General features: G+C 44.1%; 1 protein-coding gene across 1 annotated transcript; it reads right to left on the bottom strand.

Moving 5' to 3' along the window:
* Positions 1 to 101: 101 nt before the first annotated feature.
* On the bottom strand, positions 102 to 16,386 carry PDIA6 (protein disulfide isomerase family A member 6). The gene is made up of 13 exons (XM_076332779.1): positions 16,333 to 16,386; positions 13,354 to 13,495; positions 11,882 to 11,939; positions 11,001 to 11,127; positions 10,394 to 10,500; positions 8,793 to 8,926; positions 8,283 to 8,397; positions 6,645 to 6,785; positions 5,390 to 5,474; positions 5,226 to 5,298; positions 3,987 to 4,145; positions 1,866 to 1,962; positions 102 to 1,119 (listed from the first exon to the last, which is right to left on the bottom strand). The coding sequence occupies exons 1-13, from the start codon at positions 16,364 to 16,366 to the stop codon at positions 1,051 to 1,053; spliced, it is 1,341 nt and encodes a 446-aa protein (XP_076188894.1). The 5' UTR covers positions 16,367 to 16,386; the 3' UTR covers positions 102 to 1,050.
* Between the last annotated feature and the right edge of the window lie 339 nt (positions 16,387 to 16,725).

The following is a 16,725-nucleotide window of genomic DNA, read 5'->3' as shown; positions in this document are numbered from 1 at the left end:
AAGGAGGGGAAACTTTCAGTTCTTTCATTCCTTACTTACAAACAAGCTGATCACGTGAGGGTCACGTCACTAGACACCGATACACAAGACATGGAGAGCAATAAAATATAATAGTATTTTTATTAAAAAAGCAGCAGCAACCATCCCCATTCCTGATTCCCCTTCCAAGGAAATGGCAATTTCAAATCAAAACAATGCCAGATGGGAAGTGAAGAAATATTAGATCCAATTTGCTGGAGACAGCGCCGTGGTGTTTTTCTGTTAGCACCTGGAAATCCTCATGCCCTAAAATGGGGATTAGTTTCACTGCTAATCCTGGGGAAAAGACCAAGAGCTCCCGTGTCTCCCATTGCAGCAGCAACCCCACTTCCCTTGCGTTAATGATCTTACAAAGTCTGGCACAAAGAAAGAGAAAGCCCCTGAGAAGGAATAGGAAAAGGAAGACTAAAGAGCATTTAAACAAAGATTGTCCATCTAATCAGGCTTTAGGCCAAACTGTCAAGATCGTTCACCGCAAGGGGGTGGTGTAGGACTCCCCTCTGCACCTACCTCTCTATTCTACAGTTCATTTTTCAAGAGTCATCCAAAATGGGATAGCTTTTATCGTGTGCACCTTTGTTACTCTATACAAGACTAACACTGTGTGTCAAAAATATTTTGTTTTATTCTTTAATTGAAACAGAAGCTGACCAGGTTCCACCTCCATGAAAAATATTACATTTGAAATTGGTTACACTAACAGCCTCCAGTAACACTCAAACAGCACACTATCAACAAAATAAAAACGAAGATGTTCCAAAGAAATATCCATGTTGTCCTCAAAATATTTGTTACACAGAATACAATCAAGTTTACTGGTTATTGACAATTCATAGAATTTCTGCAATGTTTTCTTGAGATGCATACAGTTCACTGCTGCAGTGCATCAAATAGCACAGTGTGTCACATGCTATTTCTCCATAAAAAGGCCACTGGAATACCCATCTGATTGTGAACCAGGTTGCAAACTGCTGCGCAAACTCTCTCAAGAAAAGGAGATTCCTGAAGATCTCACAGCTCATCTTTATCCCAGTCGTCCAGATCCACATCACTGAGATCAATATCATCTTCAACCGGAAGCTGTGAGAAGGGGAAGGTTTTGAGCACACGTTTAGAGCGCTTAACACTGGGATGTCACTGACTTTGAAAGATGCTTACTTCATCCTGAGAGGAAAGCTCCCGCCTGTCATCTCTTTCATTCATAAAAACTCGAAGCGTATTAAGCACAGGACAAGTGATCAGAGTTTAGACTAGAAGGTTGTTTTCTACTAATAAAAATACTTCAGATAAAGGCAAATACAGATAAACTATGTAACAAAGCTACTACCACATTCTATGTTTTAATTCCACCTGAAGTAGATCAAAGGATTGTAGTAACTTTGGTTTTTACAGCAATGTTGAACCTTAAGAACATATGCAATCACTGTGTTATTACACGGGCTTTACCTTACAAGCTTTCTGACGTTAAGACTCTGATGGCAAGGTCAGCATATTGCAGAACCAAAGTCTCCACAGATGTTCAGGTCTTGAATGCATACACTACCACCTCCCTTACTCAGCATGGGTAATAACAGGTTTCACCCTCAAGGGATTCAACCTTCAGATTACATCCTAACAGCTAGGCAGGAGTATGTGTCCACAATGTCAGATTGATGAAGCTGGTGTTTGGTCTGGTGGCAGGATTTAGATAATGGGAAGCCATCAACACAACTTGCCACAATCTTTGAAGAACAAGAGTTTTCACATTGCCAGTTCTTAGTTACTCTATCCAGTCACTTCTGAACCTAGCAAATCATCAGCACTTGTAGAGATGGAGCACCTCTTACCTCACCATCTTTGCCATCCCAAGGTTCAACTGAATGAATTTTAGGGAAAGATCCACCACCCACTGGTGCTGTAGAGCCACGACCAACAGACAGTTCCCTGAGAAAAGACAAGTAAAAGTTAAATTTAAGAAATTTTCCCAGTCTGCAACCACTTGGAATAGTGCCTGCTTCAGATAAAAGGAAGTTAACTTTGAAGTCTGCTTGCATCTCTTGAAGCAAATCTAAACTGTCTGGAAGCAAAAGCTTTTCAAATTAAGAAGCAGAAAATGAAAAATAGCCCTTAAAGCAGCATTGTGAATTTACAATAGGATCCAAAGAGACAAAACTACGTGAGCTACATTGTTTCATATTTCAGCAGGTGCTGCTGAAATAATGTTACCCCTTGTAACACTCATGGATAAACACAGCCCCTTTAACAGTACGTTGTGTATCACTTGAGGCAACTCCAAGAGGAGTCTATAATTCTAGTTTTGGAAGTCACCTGCAACTGTTACTGAAATCACTAGTGATCTTTTCAGTGGATTCTAAGTGCCCACGGGTTACAATGGGTATGAGGTAACCAGCTTTTGCGTTGAAACACCCCATCTTGCACTTGCTGGTTAGGCTTGTTCAAAACCCCTAACACTAAAATCCCAAAGAACTAATCCCTGTGCCTTCTTTCAGAGGCTAATAAGACTGAATAAGCATTCCTCCCTAGGTGGAGTCTACAATTTTTATCCTCTTCTCAGTGCTTGTTCCCTTACTTTTGGTCAACACTGTTGAGACTGCCTATTAGATTACAGAAGCTGCATGCAGCAAGCTGAGTTAACAGCCAGCTACACCAACTGTGATCATACTGCTTTCTCTAGGCAGCACAGCTGAACTGAAGTGTCAAGAGATTATTCCAGCAAGTATTGCTCTGCAGTAAGACAATACCAAACCAATTATCTAATGCAGTATAAGCTGTTAAGTTGGCTGTTGTGTCCTGGAAGCACCATCCACCCTAATGAGGAAAAGCTTCACTAAGATGGATTTTATAGACTAAGAATTCGCCATGTCTGAGAAAGGCAGACATTTCTCTCACATGCATTAGTACAGACCGTCTGGTATTACTCTTCTTGCATCTGAATCCTATATTTTACTTGACACTCTGAGAACCTTCCCTTTTTGGCATTAAGAAAGTCTGATCACTTACAGAGGTAAGAGAACATAGCACCGTTTCCATTAATCCAGCAGGAACAGGGTTCAATTAATGGCAAGGTAGGGAGAGACTACTGTATTTCCTTTTGCAATTCTGACTGTCCTTTGCCATTCTCCAAGCAAGGACATGAAAATAACACTGCTATGTAAGCTCTCAAAGGCTCTTACACACCTTATGACAGCTGGTGTTTTACCCAGAAGCAGAGTTCTCACTTCACTTTGACCATGCTTAAGTAACAGTTTAAGTTTAGCTACTCTGTTTCAGCTCCTTTCAGTGCTGCTGCCACCTTCTGCCCTCCTCCCCATTTCCTTTCCCCATTCAATCCTTCTCAGCACTGGCTCTTGCCCAACACGCAAGAGGCAGTTTCAGGGAACTTGAGCTGAGCAAAGAGCTACTGACTTTTTGGATGGATTGCTTCAGCTCCCCCAATTAGTTTATCAGATGCCAGGGGAATGTGGATAGGGAGGGTGGGAGGGGGAAGACAGGACCAGACCGAACAATGAACAGCAACATACAGAACCTCAAGAACCTCAGCAGCACCCATTCAGATTCCCAAACTGAGAACTTCCCAATTACTAATCAGAATGCACCATTTGAATTAAATAGTATTGATTACCAAATCCCATTAAAATTCTTGGGTTACCAGAGAACCAGAATTTTTCAAGATCAAAGCTCACTTCTGTTTTCAAACTGTTTTAAAAAGTTGTGCTAAAACTACCATTTAAGTCTAAATGTCCAACTTAATTCTGTCCACCACAAGAAGGTAGATACTGCTTTATTAGTTCCAGTCCTCACTGAAATCATTCCCTTACTCCAGTGAATGCTTGTCGTCTTAATTCTCTTACTGTGCAAGTCTTGTCTGATCCAGGAGAGCCTTATTTTGGTCTAAAGAGTCACAGTCCCAGTTACAGAAAGATTTAAGTCACTTAAAGATTTCACACCTGAGAAACTCATTAATCCCTTGCTCACTGAAAGATCCTTTCAGAAGGGCAAATTTCATCTTCCGAGCATTAACAGCTGCCATTGCTGGATACCCAAAGCCTCCAATCCCCAAAGAGCTCTCAAGATCTGACTGAGCACCTGCTTCTGTCCACAGCCACCTTGATGAAAAGATAAAATACAAAATGAAAAATTAGAATAGGCACTACAGTCATTTTGAAATCACAGATATCCTGCAACCCTGCAGAGTTCAAGCTGGGCTCTGAACTGCGCTTGACAGTGTCAACTGTTATTGAAGTCAGCAGGGAATAGCAGGGTCCTGATCTTGAACCACATAACAGAAGAAAGCCCCTCCTGAACAGCACCTCTAGGCCAGCCCCATGCTCACAGCCACTGAAAGCTGGATCAGAACAGCCATGAAAGACAGTCCAGGGAAAGAATTATGTTACCAATCCGAACAAATTGCTGCACTTGAGCCTATATTAAGCAAGGTTTAAAATGGGTCAAGCCACAGACCCAAACACAACAAAGTACTGCCCAAATTCCACTGTAGAGGATTTCTGGCCAAAGACCGCAAGACCAATACTTCACTCAGTATTAGCTCCTCACTGGCCAGGTCTCAGTTCCTCTAATGTTTAACAAGTCCCCTGAGGAACCTCTGGAATCAGCCAATCTCAGCATTTCCCCCCAAGGCTTTCATGCCATTTTGCCCCCTTTTCACAGCAGTCAGTGTGTCAGAACAACTCTCACTTCCCAGAGAAGTCTCAGAGATCCTAACCTCCACTCGAGAGGAGGAGAAAAGGCAAAGCCTGCTGGCCTGCTTCTTTGAGCATGAAATTTGTTAATAACCTGCAGTTTACTTTTTTTTTTTTTGAGAATTCAGTCATACTGGCAGACTCATCCACCAGCAAAAGACTCTGAAAGAAACTGGATAAATACTGCCCTAAAATATTTTAGCATTCAGGACAGAGTAAAAGATGCTTAATCTGATCTCATTAATGCTTAGATATCACTTGTAAATGCAGGATTTGAGAGGGGGATGAAAAAAAAAAAACCAGCAGTTTATTCTAAAGCCACAGCATCCCCTCCCGCAGTACAGTTAGTGAAATACCAAGATACACTATCCTGAACAAGGAAAAAACTCTTATCTGCAGGTAAATCACTATCATACAAATTCTATCCTGTTACCTCTAAAAATGCTTACATCTTTTCCAAGAAGACCAGTCTACAATGACACTTACCCCCACATTTTCTTTTTGTATTTTTCAGCCATTTTTAACATGACATCCAGGTAAGAATTCCTCCCTGAAGCTCCTGTTTGTTAGACAGAATTGGACAAGTTAAAACACAACTACATGCTTTAAGTGACAAATTCATACAGAAGTCTGCTTGCTTGTATGTCTACCTGTGTCAAGAATATGAGGCAGGACAGAAATGATGCAGAGCTGATGAGCATCACAGGTACTCTTCAGAACATCTTCACCAATTATCTAGAAGAAAGCGGCAGAAAGTCAATGAGAGTAAGACTCGGTTACCCAGCTGTGACTGCACTTCCCTCCAACAGCCTATCAACTCCATCCTACAAGGTAATAAACATTGAAACAACTTGACACAAAAGTTTACAAGCCTCTTCTACTTCACTGGTCCCCCACCATAAGACTAATTACAAAGAGTTCACAAAAAGTCTTCTGTTGAGACTTGCAGCAACAGGAAAGTAAGCAGTACCAAATAAGGCTTACAGAGAGCACAGTAAGATGTCACTTCTTGCTCGAAGTCACTGTCCTTTGACCAGGGCTGGAAACAGCACACCCAGACCTATGCATATGCCTGTAGGTTTCATCTGTGGTACTGCTAGCATAAGGAGAGCCAGCAGGGTGCAGCATTTGCTGAAGATGAGGACATTTAATCAACTTTAACAGCGCCAATACCAACTTTGTGTGATCTACCTTAAAAGGGAATCAATCCATTTATCTACATCAGTGGTCTCCAAACTTTGATTGTGCACCGCTACCAGTAAAAAAACCTTCTAAGCACGCAGCCCCAATATATGTATATTATATACATGTACTACTGTACTAACATTACATACATTATAAGGCATACAGAAAAATAGACATTTTAAAAGGATAACAAAGATGAAATAAACATTTTTTTTTCCTTTCTGGCACCCCAATGGATTGTCTTACATGCACCCCACTTTGAAGATAACTGATCACCATTTCAAATCTACCAACATGAAGCTGAAACTAGAAGCCACCATACAGCGAGTGGAGTTTTTTGGACAACAAGCAAGATTAGTAATCATGCAACTTCTAATGGATGGCTTACAAGTGACAAAACCCTGCCCACTTGTTGCAAGAAAAAAGATGGGGCACAGAACGCAACCTTTTCACTTGTTCCTCAAGAGAGGATTCAGACACCCTGGTACCATCCTGTCAGTGCCTTCACTGTATCAGTTGTAATAATCTTTCAGTCAACAACAAAGTTAAAATTAAATAACAGAAAGCTGAATGACCAGACTTGTCATCCTTGACATTCTCCTGCAAAACAGTGTGCAAGCAGCACGCTTAGACTGTTTTATTTACAGTTAATATAGACCTGTAAAAACTGCTGCAAAGGATATGATGAAAGAGCAATTTGAGAAAATGATGTAGAAGTACCTCCAGGAGCTCAGGTGGTGGGGCATTGTCAGAAAACAGATCCAGAGCACGAGCAATGATATCAGATCTAGTTCTGCCACCATCATAATCAACAGGGTCTTCTCCCTTCTGGAAAATTTTAATTGTGGGAAATCCACGAATCTGCAAGACAAGTTTAAGCCATCAGCTCAAATAAATCTGAATATTTATGGTAGAAGTTATCTGCTACTTTGATGTGTTCTAGATTAAGAGAAAGGGAAGAGATTTAACACCTACATGAACCAAGTCTCACAGCATGTTATGACTGTACTGGAACGATTTTGTAGCTTCCTACTTGTGCAACAATTCAAAACAAGGCTAACATACACTGAAACACTGTTTCAAGTTTTAGGCCTGATGAATCCGCAATAGTTTTGTCCTGGTTTTGGGACAGAGTTAATTTCCTTCCTAGTAGCTGGTACAGTGCTGTGTTTTGGATTTAGGACTAGAACAATGTTGATAACACACCGATGTTTTAGTTGTTGCTAGGTAGTGCTTACACTAGTCAAGGACTTTTCAGCTTCCCACGCTCCACCAACTGAGAAGGCTGGAGGTGCACAAGAAGCTGGGAGGGGGCACAGCCAAACTGGCCAAAGGGACATTCCATACCATGTGACATCATGCTCAGTACATAAACTGGGGGAAAGCTGGCCGGGGGGGCCGCTGCTCAGGGACTGGCTGGGCATCGGTCGGCGGGTGGTGAGCAATTGCACTGTGCATCACTTGCTTTGTGTATTTTTATATTATTATTATTGTTATTTTATTTCAATTATTAAACTGTTTTTATCTAAACCCACAAGTTTTTCCCACTTCTACTCTTCCAATTCTCTCCCCCATCCCAACGGGAGGGGGGGGGAGGGGAGGAAGAGCGAGCAAGCAGCTGTGTGGTACTCAGTTGCCGACTGAGGTTAAACCATGACAAGTTTCATCTCAGTTTCGACACACCAAGCACTGCAGTTAAGTACCAGGAGGACTACCTTAACTCTTTGTATTTCTTAGACATTAGTTTCCCTGTTTGTCTGTGGGGAGACAGCACTGTGCCTACATGGCAACAAATGAACCTTAAGCTCCCTCTGCTACACTTCCAGTAAAGCTTGCTCAGTCTTCCTGCTGACTGCCAGCCATGTGCACTTACAGGGAAACAAGCAGCACACTGTAAGCTCCCTGTACTGTATTAAAAATTAAACAATATCAGTTCACTTTGGGCCCACAGCATAGCTGATCTGGGCAGCTAATACTGTCGGAGTGATCCCTGATAACTGGCTCCAAGATGTACAGGTATGTGTGTGTTCTGGAGATGCCCAGCTAGCATACAAACAGTCTGAAAGGAGAGACATCTCACTTCAGATGATAAAGCTATACAAGACTTTAGGGAAATAAACAGCCTTTTTCATCAGCAACATCCAGATTTATTCCTTTCCTCTCACCCCATTTATTTATATTGTTACTGACATTCAGAAATGAATTTCTTGTGGAAAAGTGGCATGTGTCACTTCACATTATTTTTAGCACAAAACATTTAAGTGGTACCAGATTAAGGAACAGTTCAGTAAGTATTAAAGGGAAATCTGACTTACTAGAGATGGAAAGGAAATTGTAGCCACTGCAGAGCACACTCACCCCGTATCGGCCTGCCAGCATCTGATTGACTGTTGCATCTACTGCAGCCAGCTTTACTTTTCCCTTTGTTTGTTCCTTCACCTCAGTGGCAGCAGCTGCCCATTCTGGCTCCAGGCTGAAAAACAAAGAGTATCAGTGCTCTAAGCTCTCTTAGAGCTAGCAAAAGTATACCACATTCCAACATTATGTAGCATACTCCACTCAGGAAAAAAAAAAGTCTCTGCAGAGAATGACAGCTAGGAGGGTTATTCCAAATGAGACTGAAGTCCTGCATCTGAAGGAATGAAAAGGTTAATGTAACTTCTGCATCTTATTTCCACTGGTAACTGGGAATTTTACTGCTAAGGAGGAGCACAGCCAGAGCAGCACCAAGGTACCCTGAGCAGGGGAAGCCCACACAGTTTTGCTAAATATATACCAGATATGCAAGGTCCCTTTTAAGGGATTAAGGGTATTGCACAAAACCAAGCACTAATGGGAACCAAATTGTCAAAGAAAAACCTCATTTACTTTTTGCAGTGCCCACACCATGGGGCATAAAACTCCACCATCCACACATCGTCACTATTTATGACGTTCTTATCAAAGCTGTCATCAGTCAGCTCAATCACATCCTTCTTGTCTCCACCTCCGCTCTCTCGGCTCTGTAAGAAACAAACAGACCCTCACATAAGAAGTAACCAAAATTGGTTTCCCACACAAGCCATCTCCTGTGTGTCATGTTGTACCAAATGGTCTTTATTTGAATGAGATACAAAACAGGTAGTGTTAGGTCATACAACTTTCCTATTTTAGAACTAGCAACACACACAGCCTAATCCCACAGCACTTTCAAGAAACAGCAAGTGAACCTTCTCTTAAAAAAATTAAAGAAAAAGAGAAATCAGGTCAAACTGACTAACAAGAAGATGTGGGAACACTTCCCCAGTTCTTCACGCTCTGATCTGCCTGAGAACAAAGCGCTCTCCAACCCCCCCACCCCACTGTGCCCTGGTTTCCAGGCAAAACAAACACGTGAGTGCAACACACGCTGCAGGGTACAGTCCACCCAGCTCTTCTATCTGGCCAACCTGAGGATGGCAGAGTGTACTTACTCCATGATTTACAAATAATAGTAGGAGCCAGAAGCTTTTCAATTTACCTTCGGGGAGAAATCAAGCAAGCCAACTTCAGAAGAACACTACCAAATTAAAAAACCTCATCCACCTATCTTAAGACTAGGACTAGGCAAATGGTACCTCAACCAGTTGGAGAATGGGGCTAACAAGGAGTTCAAAGGGAGATGCAAAGTTGCATCTTGCACCTGGGAAAGAATAAACCCATGCACCAGTACATGCTGGGGACTGACTAGCTGGAAAGCAGCTTTTCAGAGAGGGACTTGGGCGTCCTGGCGGACAAGTTGAATGTGAGCCAGCAATGTACCCCTGTGGCAAAGGCAGACAACAGTCTCCTGAACTGCTTTAGGCAGAGAGTTGCCAGCAGGTCTGGGGAGGTGCTCTTTCCCTCTGCTCCGCACTGTGTGAAACATCTGGAGTACTGGGTCCAGTTCTGGGCTCCCCAGTATAAGAGGCATGCACACACTGGAGCAAGTCCAGCCAAGGGTCAAAGTGGATTAAGGGCTTTGAGCATCTGACATATGATGAGAGGTTGAGAAAGCTGGGATTGCTCAGCTGGAAAGAGGGAAGGCTCAGTGTGGGTCCTATCCATGTATATAAATACCTGAGTGGAGGGGAGTAAAGAAAACAAAGGCAGACTCTTCTCTGCCCAGTGACAGGACAAAAAGTAAGGGCGTAAGTTGAAATACAAGAATTTAATTTAAACATAAGAGAAAACTTTTCTACTGTGAGGGTGGTCAAACACTGGAACAGGTTGCCCAAAGAGCACAGTCTGTGTGGTGTCTCAGTCCTTGGAGATACTCACAACTTGACGGGACACAGCCCTGAACAATCTGCTCTAGTTGACCCTGCACTGGGCAGGGGGCTGGACTAGACAGCCTCCAGCAGTACCTTCCAATTTCAACTATTCTGTGAACAGAGTCAGGAGCACAAGCCCTGATCTCCTGTACAGGACAGTCTCCAGTTGAAAACAAACCCACACATTCCCTCAAATACCTGTTTCCCAGAACTGTATCCTCCACTTCTGCCACTAAGACGGTCTTTCACCAGGGACCGAAGAGCACTTAGAGCAGCATCAACAATGGCGTCACTTGTCCTGCCACCTGTAACACAGCAAAATGAGTGTCAAAAGCATCAAAAGGCCAGTTTAAGGTAAACCCCTGACTTAATTACAAACTTAATACTCCTTCACCCTAAGGATTTTTCAGGAAAAGCAGAACTGGGCTATGAGCGATATGGTACTAGTGGTAGGACATCACTGACTTAAAACACAAGCAGCAGGATTGACTTCACTCCACTTTTTAACTAACCACCTTATCTGGTATGAGGGGTGACTGTGTCAAGCTCCCAGTAAACAGAAAGAAAGGAATAATTCTTTGGAACTGCCTATCAACCTCCACCAACTATAAACCACAGGTGGGACTGTTAGCCTATGCTAAGACATGCACAGTTTGGTCAAACAAGTCCCACCCATCTGTCTCTCAGTTACTACAAGCACTAGACATGAAGTAAACACCACACAAGACAGCATTAACAGCTACCATAATTACTGTATTCAGGGAAGTTTTTAGGCCTGCAACACATGAAAAAGCATCACATTTACCCTGATAATCCTCTGCTTTGTTTTTGTTGGCTCCAAATATCTTGATAGTTGGAAACCCTCTGACTCCATATTGTCCACCCAAGGACTGATGCTTATCTGCATCTACTGCACCTACTTTCACTACACCCTATGGAAATAAAAACAAAAGCTAAGACAAGATTTCTACAGTGATTTATTACATTTTATACTCTGTGCATGCTGGAGAGAGAGAGTGTTATTAGGAGGGTAAGAAAACAGTAACCAGAAGAGAGGTGTTATCCCCTGAAAAGCATTAAACTACAGAACACCATATATGTCCATTTCTTTCTTCATCCTGGCAAACAAAATTTAAAATTGTTTGGGTCTTTCATTTGTTTGTTGGGTTTTTTTCTGTTTGTTTTTAAGAAGGGGAATATATTTTACATAGGCAAGAGTCCAGCAAATCACTACATGACCAAGTTTTCTGTAATTAAAGAAATAGTCATCACCAACAGCTTACAAAGCTGTCTTCATTTATTCAGTTCATGCTGTTCCTGTACTTCAGAGGCAGGTGACAGGACAGCAAGGAAGAAAAGAGAAACATGCCATTTTGGGGGATGGTTGGATTCTAATGTCTTCTGGTGCTGGTAAAAGCAGGCCCAGAAGACAGTAATGGGAATTCACAGGGACAGAATTGACTTGCTTCCCCTTCAATTCAATGGCTTCTTTTAAAAAAGAAAAAACCCACAAAAATCCTAGCTTTTTAAGTGCTTCCAATTGGCCACTTCTCTAGCTGGACAAGTATGATTAAAGTGATATGGTTTTGGGGACCAAACCCCACCTCCATATTCCCAAGCCAGATGACAAACAGCCAAACTCTCCTCAATCCACTGCCACAAGCACATTTGAAAGGTTAAACTTACTTTTAATGCTGTTGCTGCTTTCTTCCACTCAGGGGTTAGTCTTTGACAATGACCACACCTTTTAGAAAAAAAACAACTAATTGTCATTCAGATCCGATAACTATTTCACAAAGTACAGAGCAGCCTTGTTGGGTTTGCAATTACAGAACAGCCACTTGCAGCAAACTGTGCGAGACAGTCTACTCATGAAGAGGGAAGAGGCTATGCCACATCACATCACACCACACAGACTTCTGAAGAAAAACCTCCATATGTATTATATAAGTGCACACACACACACACATATACATGCACACATCTCAAAAGCTACCTGGCTTTCCTAACAGAGGCAAACGTGAGCACCAAAATCCAGATTTCCACACTAGTCTGCTTGTTGCAAGCTAAAATGGACCTGTGATGAGGATTGAAAAAATTATTCTAGAGGTAACTTCTTAACTAGCAGGAATTTGTGGCACATTATCTCCTGGAGGTGTCTGGGGGAGAAGACCAACAGTTGACTGGCAACTGGTGTATAATCACAGCATCACAGGTCTGTAGGGAAAGAGGAGCTGCCAATTTACTTATACCTGTTCTACACACCATTTCCATTGTTCAGTAAAGTTTCCCGTTGCCTGTAAAGCTGCAACAACACTAGAAGAGGCACAGCAAGCTTTCCCCTAAACCTCTCAGTCCAGACACAGTAAAGCTGTTCCAATTAAAGGCCTTTCTCCAGAACATGGAGCTTTGGATGGCAATAGCACAGAGGATTTGTGCAAAGATGGAATTTACATGGAAGAGACTCCATGCTCTGGACATGAGCAGGATGGGAGATAGAGGTGCTAAATTAAGGTGCACACAGCCAGTATTTTTCAATGGAAACTGGAAATTCTAAGTGTAAATTCAGATCTGTGCTTTCACATCAGAATCAGGTTCAGAAAGACAGAAGTGAGGGGCCTTCTCACTTACCTATTGCACTTTGATCAGTCATTTTTAATACTAATTTCAGTAGAAAAAAAAAAAATGTAGTAGTAAAATGACATAAGGTTTTCATAGAATACCAGGTTGGAAGGGACCTCAAGGATCATCTGGTCCAACCTTTCTTGGCAAAAGCACAGTCTAGACAAGATGGCCCAGCACCCTGTCCAGCCAAATCTTAAAAGTGTCCAATATTGGGGAAACCACCACTTCCCTGAGGAGATTATTCCAATGGCTGATTGTTCTCATTGTGAAAAATTTTCCTTTTGTGTCCAGTTGGAATTTCCTCAGGAGTAACTTATCCATTACCCCTCGTCTTTTCCATGTGACTCCAATTGCTGCCTTCTTCCCCGGTGAGGATATTTAAAATAGGAATCCCAACTACAGCTGTTTTGCTAGTCAGTACAGTTATCGGTTTTATGGCCGACAACTGAATGAAACCCTGGACTGATCAGCATCAGATTAGTATGCTGCTCCTCCATGATAAGAGCAAGCAAGTATGCAGCTGTAATTCTTACCATGGGGCATAGAACTCCACGAGCCACAGGCTCTCACTCTGAATGACCTCCTTGTTGAAGTTAGTTGGTGTTAGCTCTACCACATCATCACTAGCCGAATATAAACCATTAACTGCCAGGAATAACGTGCAGCTCATTGTGCCTAGAACAAAAAGCAAAGCAATCAGCATTCCTGCAGAACATTTATGATCCTCCTGTTGCCGCGGCTAAATCATCTCCCCACCCCCTGCAAATAAGCAGGAAAAAAAAGGAAAGGAATTCCAGTTTGACCAGAAAAAAAGGAAGTTAAGGCAAGATATGTGCTTTCCCTCCTCACTTAAATCATGATTCCACATGATCATGTAATATATTCTCTGTGCCTAAAGCTAGCTGGAGTTATGCCACTCCTGCTATGGCTCTCCAGATAGGGTAGCAGCTTTGACAAAATGCTAACTGCTACTGGTACAAGACCAGCAGAATTTCCACGCAGATCCCCACGATCAGCTACATTTTATTTCAGTTCTTTCTCATAGAAACTCCTAAGCCAATTGCCCACACCTCTTGCACAGCAGGCACTCAAACACATCTTTCATAGGATCACATAATGCAGGACTGTCCCAACCAGCCTTAGTACAGTTACACTGATTTTAGGACCAGCACTTGATGCACTGGTAAGGAGCTCCTTCGTTCTTGCTCATGAGGATCTTAGTCTACCATTGATTTATCTCTCTAGCAACAGACTGGAGAACAACAGCTAGATCTCTCTGGTTAACAACTCAAGCACTCTTAGAATGCTAAGAAAACCCCAAACATTAAAAGGTACAAGGAAATTGCTTTCTTTTAAGAAAGACTTCATACTTCTGGATCTTACTATTGCTTGAGACTTTGCGCATAAAACCTCATAATCCTTCCTTCTACCTAGTCAAGAGAGATTGAGAAGTGACTTGATGAAAGATGACAAGCATCTCTAACAAAATCCACATAGCAAAAGACTCTTCTTAATCCACCAAAGACTGGGGGGAGTAACAGCTCAGACATCGAAGTTGGAACTAGGCAAAAAATAGTTAGCTTTGCTGTGAGTGGTTAATAACTTGAATAGGAAGCTGCACATTCTCTCTCAAGACTGAACATGAGAGGAAGATACAGTTCAGTGATGCAGAAACTCTACAGCACATGGTACACAGACTGTGCAGCGTCACCTACACTTTATCAGTACCGGTCAAGAAAAGCCAGTTTCATTACACCTATTCTGCAGGTGGAAGAAGCTGAAAGAAATAACATCTTCCAGGTTACTCAACCAGAGATCAGGACTGAATTGCCACACTGCAACCCAGCGCCCTATTCATCGTACCACTCCCCCTCCTAATGACTTCTTCTAACCCTAGGACACAACCCCTTTCTTTCGGGGTGATCCTAGTTGGTTTCCACCACCAGATTTACACATTAGATTGGCTCTCTCCCTTCAGTATGCCCACACACAAGCAACACTTCATCATCACTGATCAACTGACTTCCAAGGCGATCCGTGGCTGTCACAGCATGTTACGGTGACCTACAGTACCAGCTGCCACTGGGGTCGAGTAAGAAAACAAAGATGCAAAAAGCTACTTGAATGTCACAGCTACTCTCAAGAGAGAAACCCTTCTCTAGATGGAATGAGACCATTAAATTGAAATCAGCATATTTTAGCATTACCTAGAGATATCTTTGGCAGAATATATTCAGAAGCCGAACAGAGTTCACTCAGCCGTTTCTGTCACTTCAAATAGAGAAGTTCTAGCTTATGCAAAAACACCTGCTAAAGAGAACTCACTAAAGAAAGCACATGGTGAAATTCACCTAGTCACGTATCACTGCTTTTTTTTTTTTAAACTGACTCATGAACTGGTGGCATAATTTTCCTTTCTATAGTGAAATATTTAAGGTTTAATTCACCTTCAGCAAATGAAAAGATCATCTTCCTACGAGAATCTAAGCCAGGAAAATGCAAATCTGTCCTTGATATTAAGGCAAAAAACCCTCACATAATCTGATTTCAAAAGTTGTTTTCTAATGTAAGTGAATTACATAGACAAGAGCGTTGTTAAACCAACTAAGGCAGCTTCATGCTGGTATTACTAGTCCTCATCGAAAAACCAAGTTGTAACTCTGAGGAGCTGTCAAGAAAAGCTTCTGCTGTGGGATAATTATGATGATTCTGTGAACTTCCTCCTTAAAATACCCGCACCTTCTGCGGCAGAGCTCAGAAGATCTGCTGAAGATCACGCACCCCTGCACATGTGCACTCGGTGAGCAAGAGCCTTCCCCTTTCGGCCCTGTGCAGCGCTGTCTGCACCTTCGGTATTTCTATAAAGGGGTCCCAGCCGGACTATTAACAGGTTTACCGATTTATTCAGCACAGAAGACCCAGCAGCAGGGGGAGGGGAAGAGGAAGTACAATTCCCCACGGACGACTCCTTTTGTCTTCAGTCACTACTTCCTTACTGCCCTTCTTACAGCACTAGACCCCAGGCCAGGGCAGCCCGGCGAGTACATCACCGCTTACCGCACACCAAAGCGGTTTTTTCTTTTAATTAAGACGAGAGACAAGCTCCATTTTCTTCACTATTTTGTTGCTAGGGTCTCTGGGCCGCCTACCTGCGCTCCGGCAACCCACCGAGCAAGCCGGGGCAGCGCGCCCCCCCTCCCGCAGCACAGCGGCTCGGACGTGCAACGGCCGACACCCGACTGCGGGCGCTGCCCCCCGCCCGCCACCCCGCAGAGCGGCCCGCACGGCCTAGAGCCCTCGCCCCTCCCCGGCCGGGAGACGGGCGCACGGCGGCCCCAGCCCGTCCCCAGCGGCCGCCCGCTCAGCCCGGCGCTCAGCCCCCTCCCGCCACGACGGGCCCACACCCCCGGCAAGGCCCGGAAAACCGGGGAGGGGGAAGCCGTGACCCGCCGCCCCCTCAGGCCGCCCCGGCAGCCCCCGCGCCCCCCCAGCGGCCGCCCCGCGGCTCCTACCCCACCAGAGACGGCCCGCGGCACGCGCCCCCATGGCTGCCCCCCGCTCCCTCGACCGCCGCTACTAGAGCCTGCCCGTCCCGCCCCCCCCCCCCCCGCCCACGCGCCGCGCGTTCCCCGCCGTGGCCGCCGCCCATTGGCGGTGCCGGCGCTCGCGCACTGGCGTAGCCAATGGGAAGCGGCCGCGTCAGTCGCTCCGGGGCGCGGGTGGCTGGAGGAGTCTCTGAGGGGCGGTGCGGGAGGAGGAGGGGGAGGGTGGCGGTGCCTGGCCTGGCTAGGGCTGGCGGGCAGGGGCCGGCTCCCGGGGTGGTGTCCCGGCGTGAGCCTGGAGCGGGCCTGGAGCTTGCGAGGGCAGGAGGGTGGTGGAGGTGTGCTTGGTGAGCGTTGTCAGCA

The sequence above is a fragment of the Aptenodytes patagonicus genome, chromosome 3 (genome assembly GCF_965638725.1).
Source record: "Aptenodytes patagonicus chromosome 3, bAptPat1.pri.cur, whole genome shotgun sequence".
Taxonomy (NCBI): Eukaryota; Metazoa; Chordata; class Aves; order Sphenisciformes; family Spheniscidae; genus Aptenodytes; species Aptenodytes patagonicus.
The sequence above is the reverse complement of the archived record's forward strand: the minus strand, read 5'-3'. Positions and strand labels throughout refer to the sequence as shown.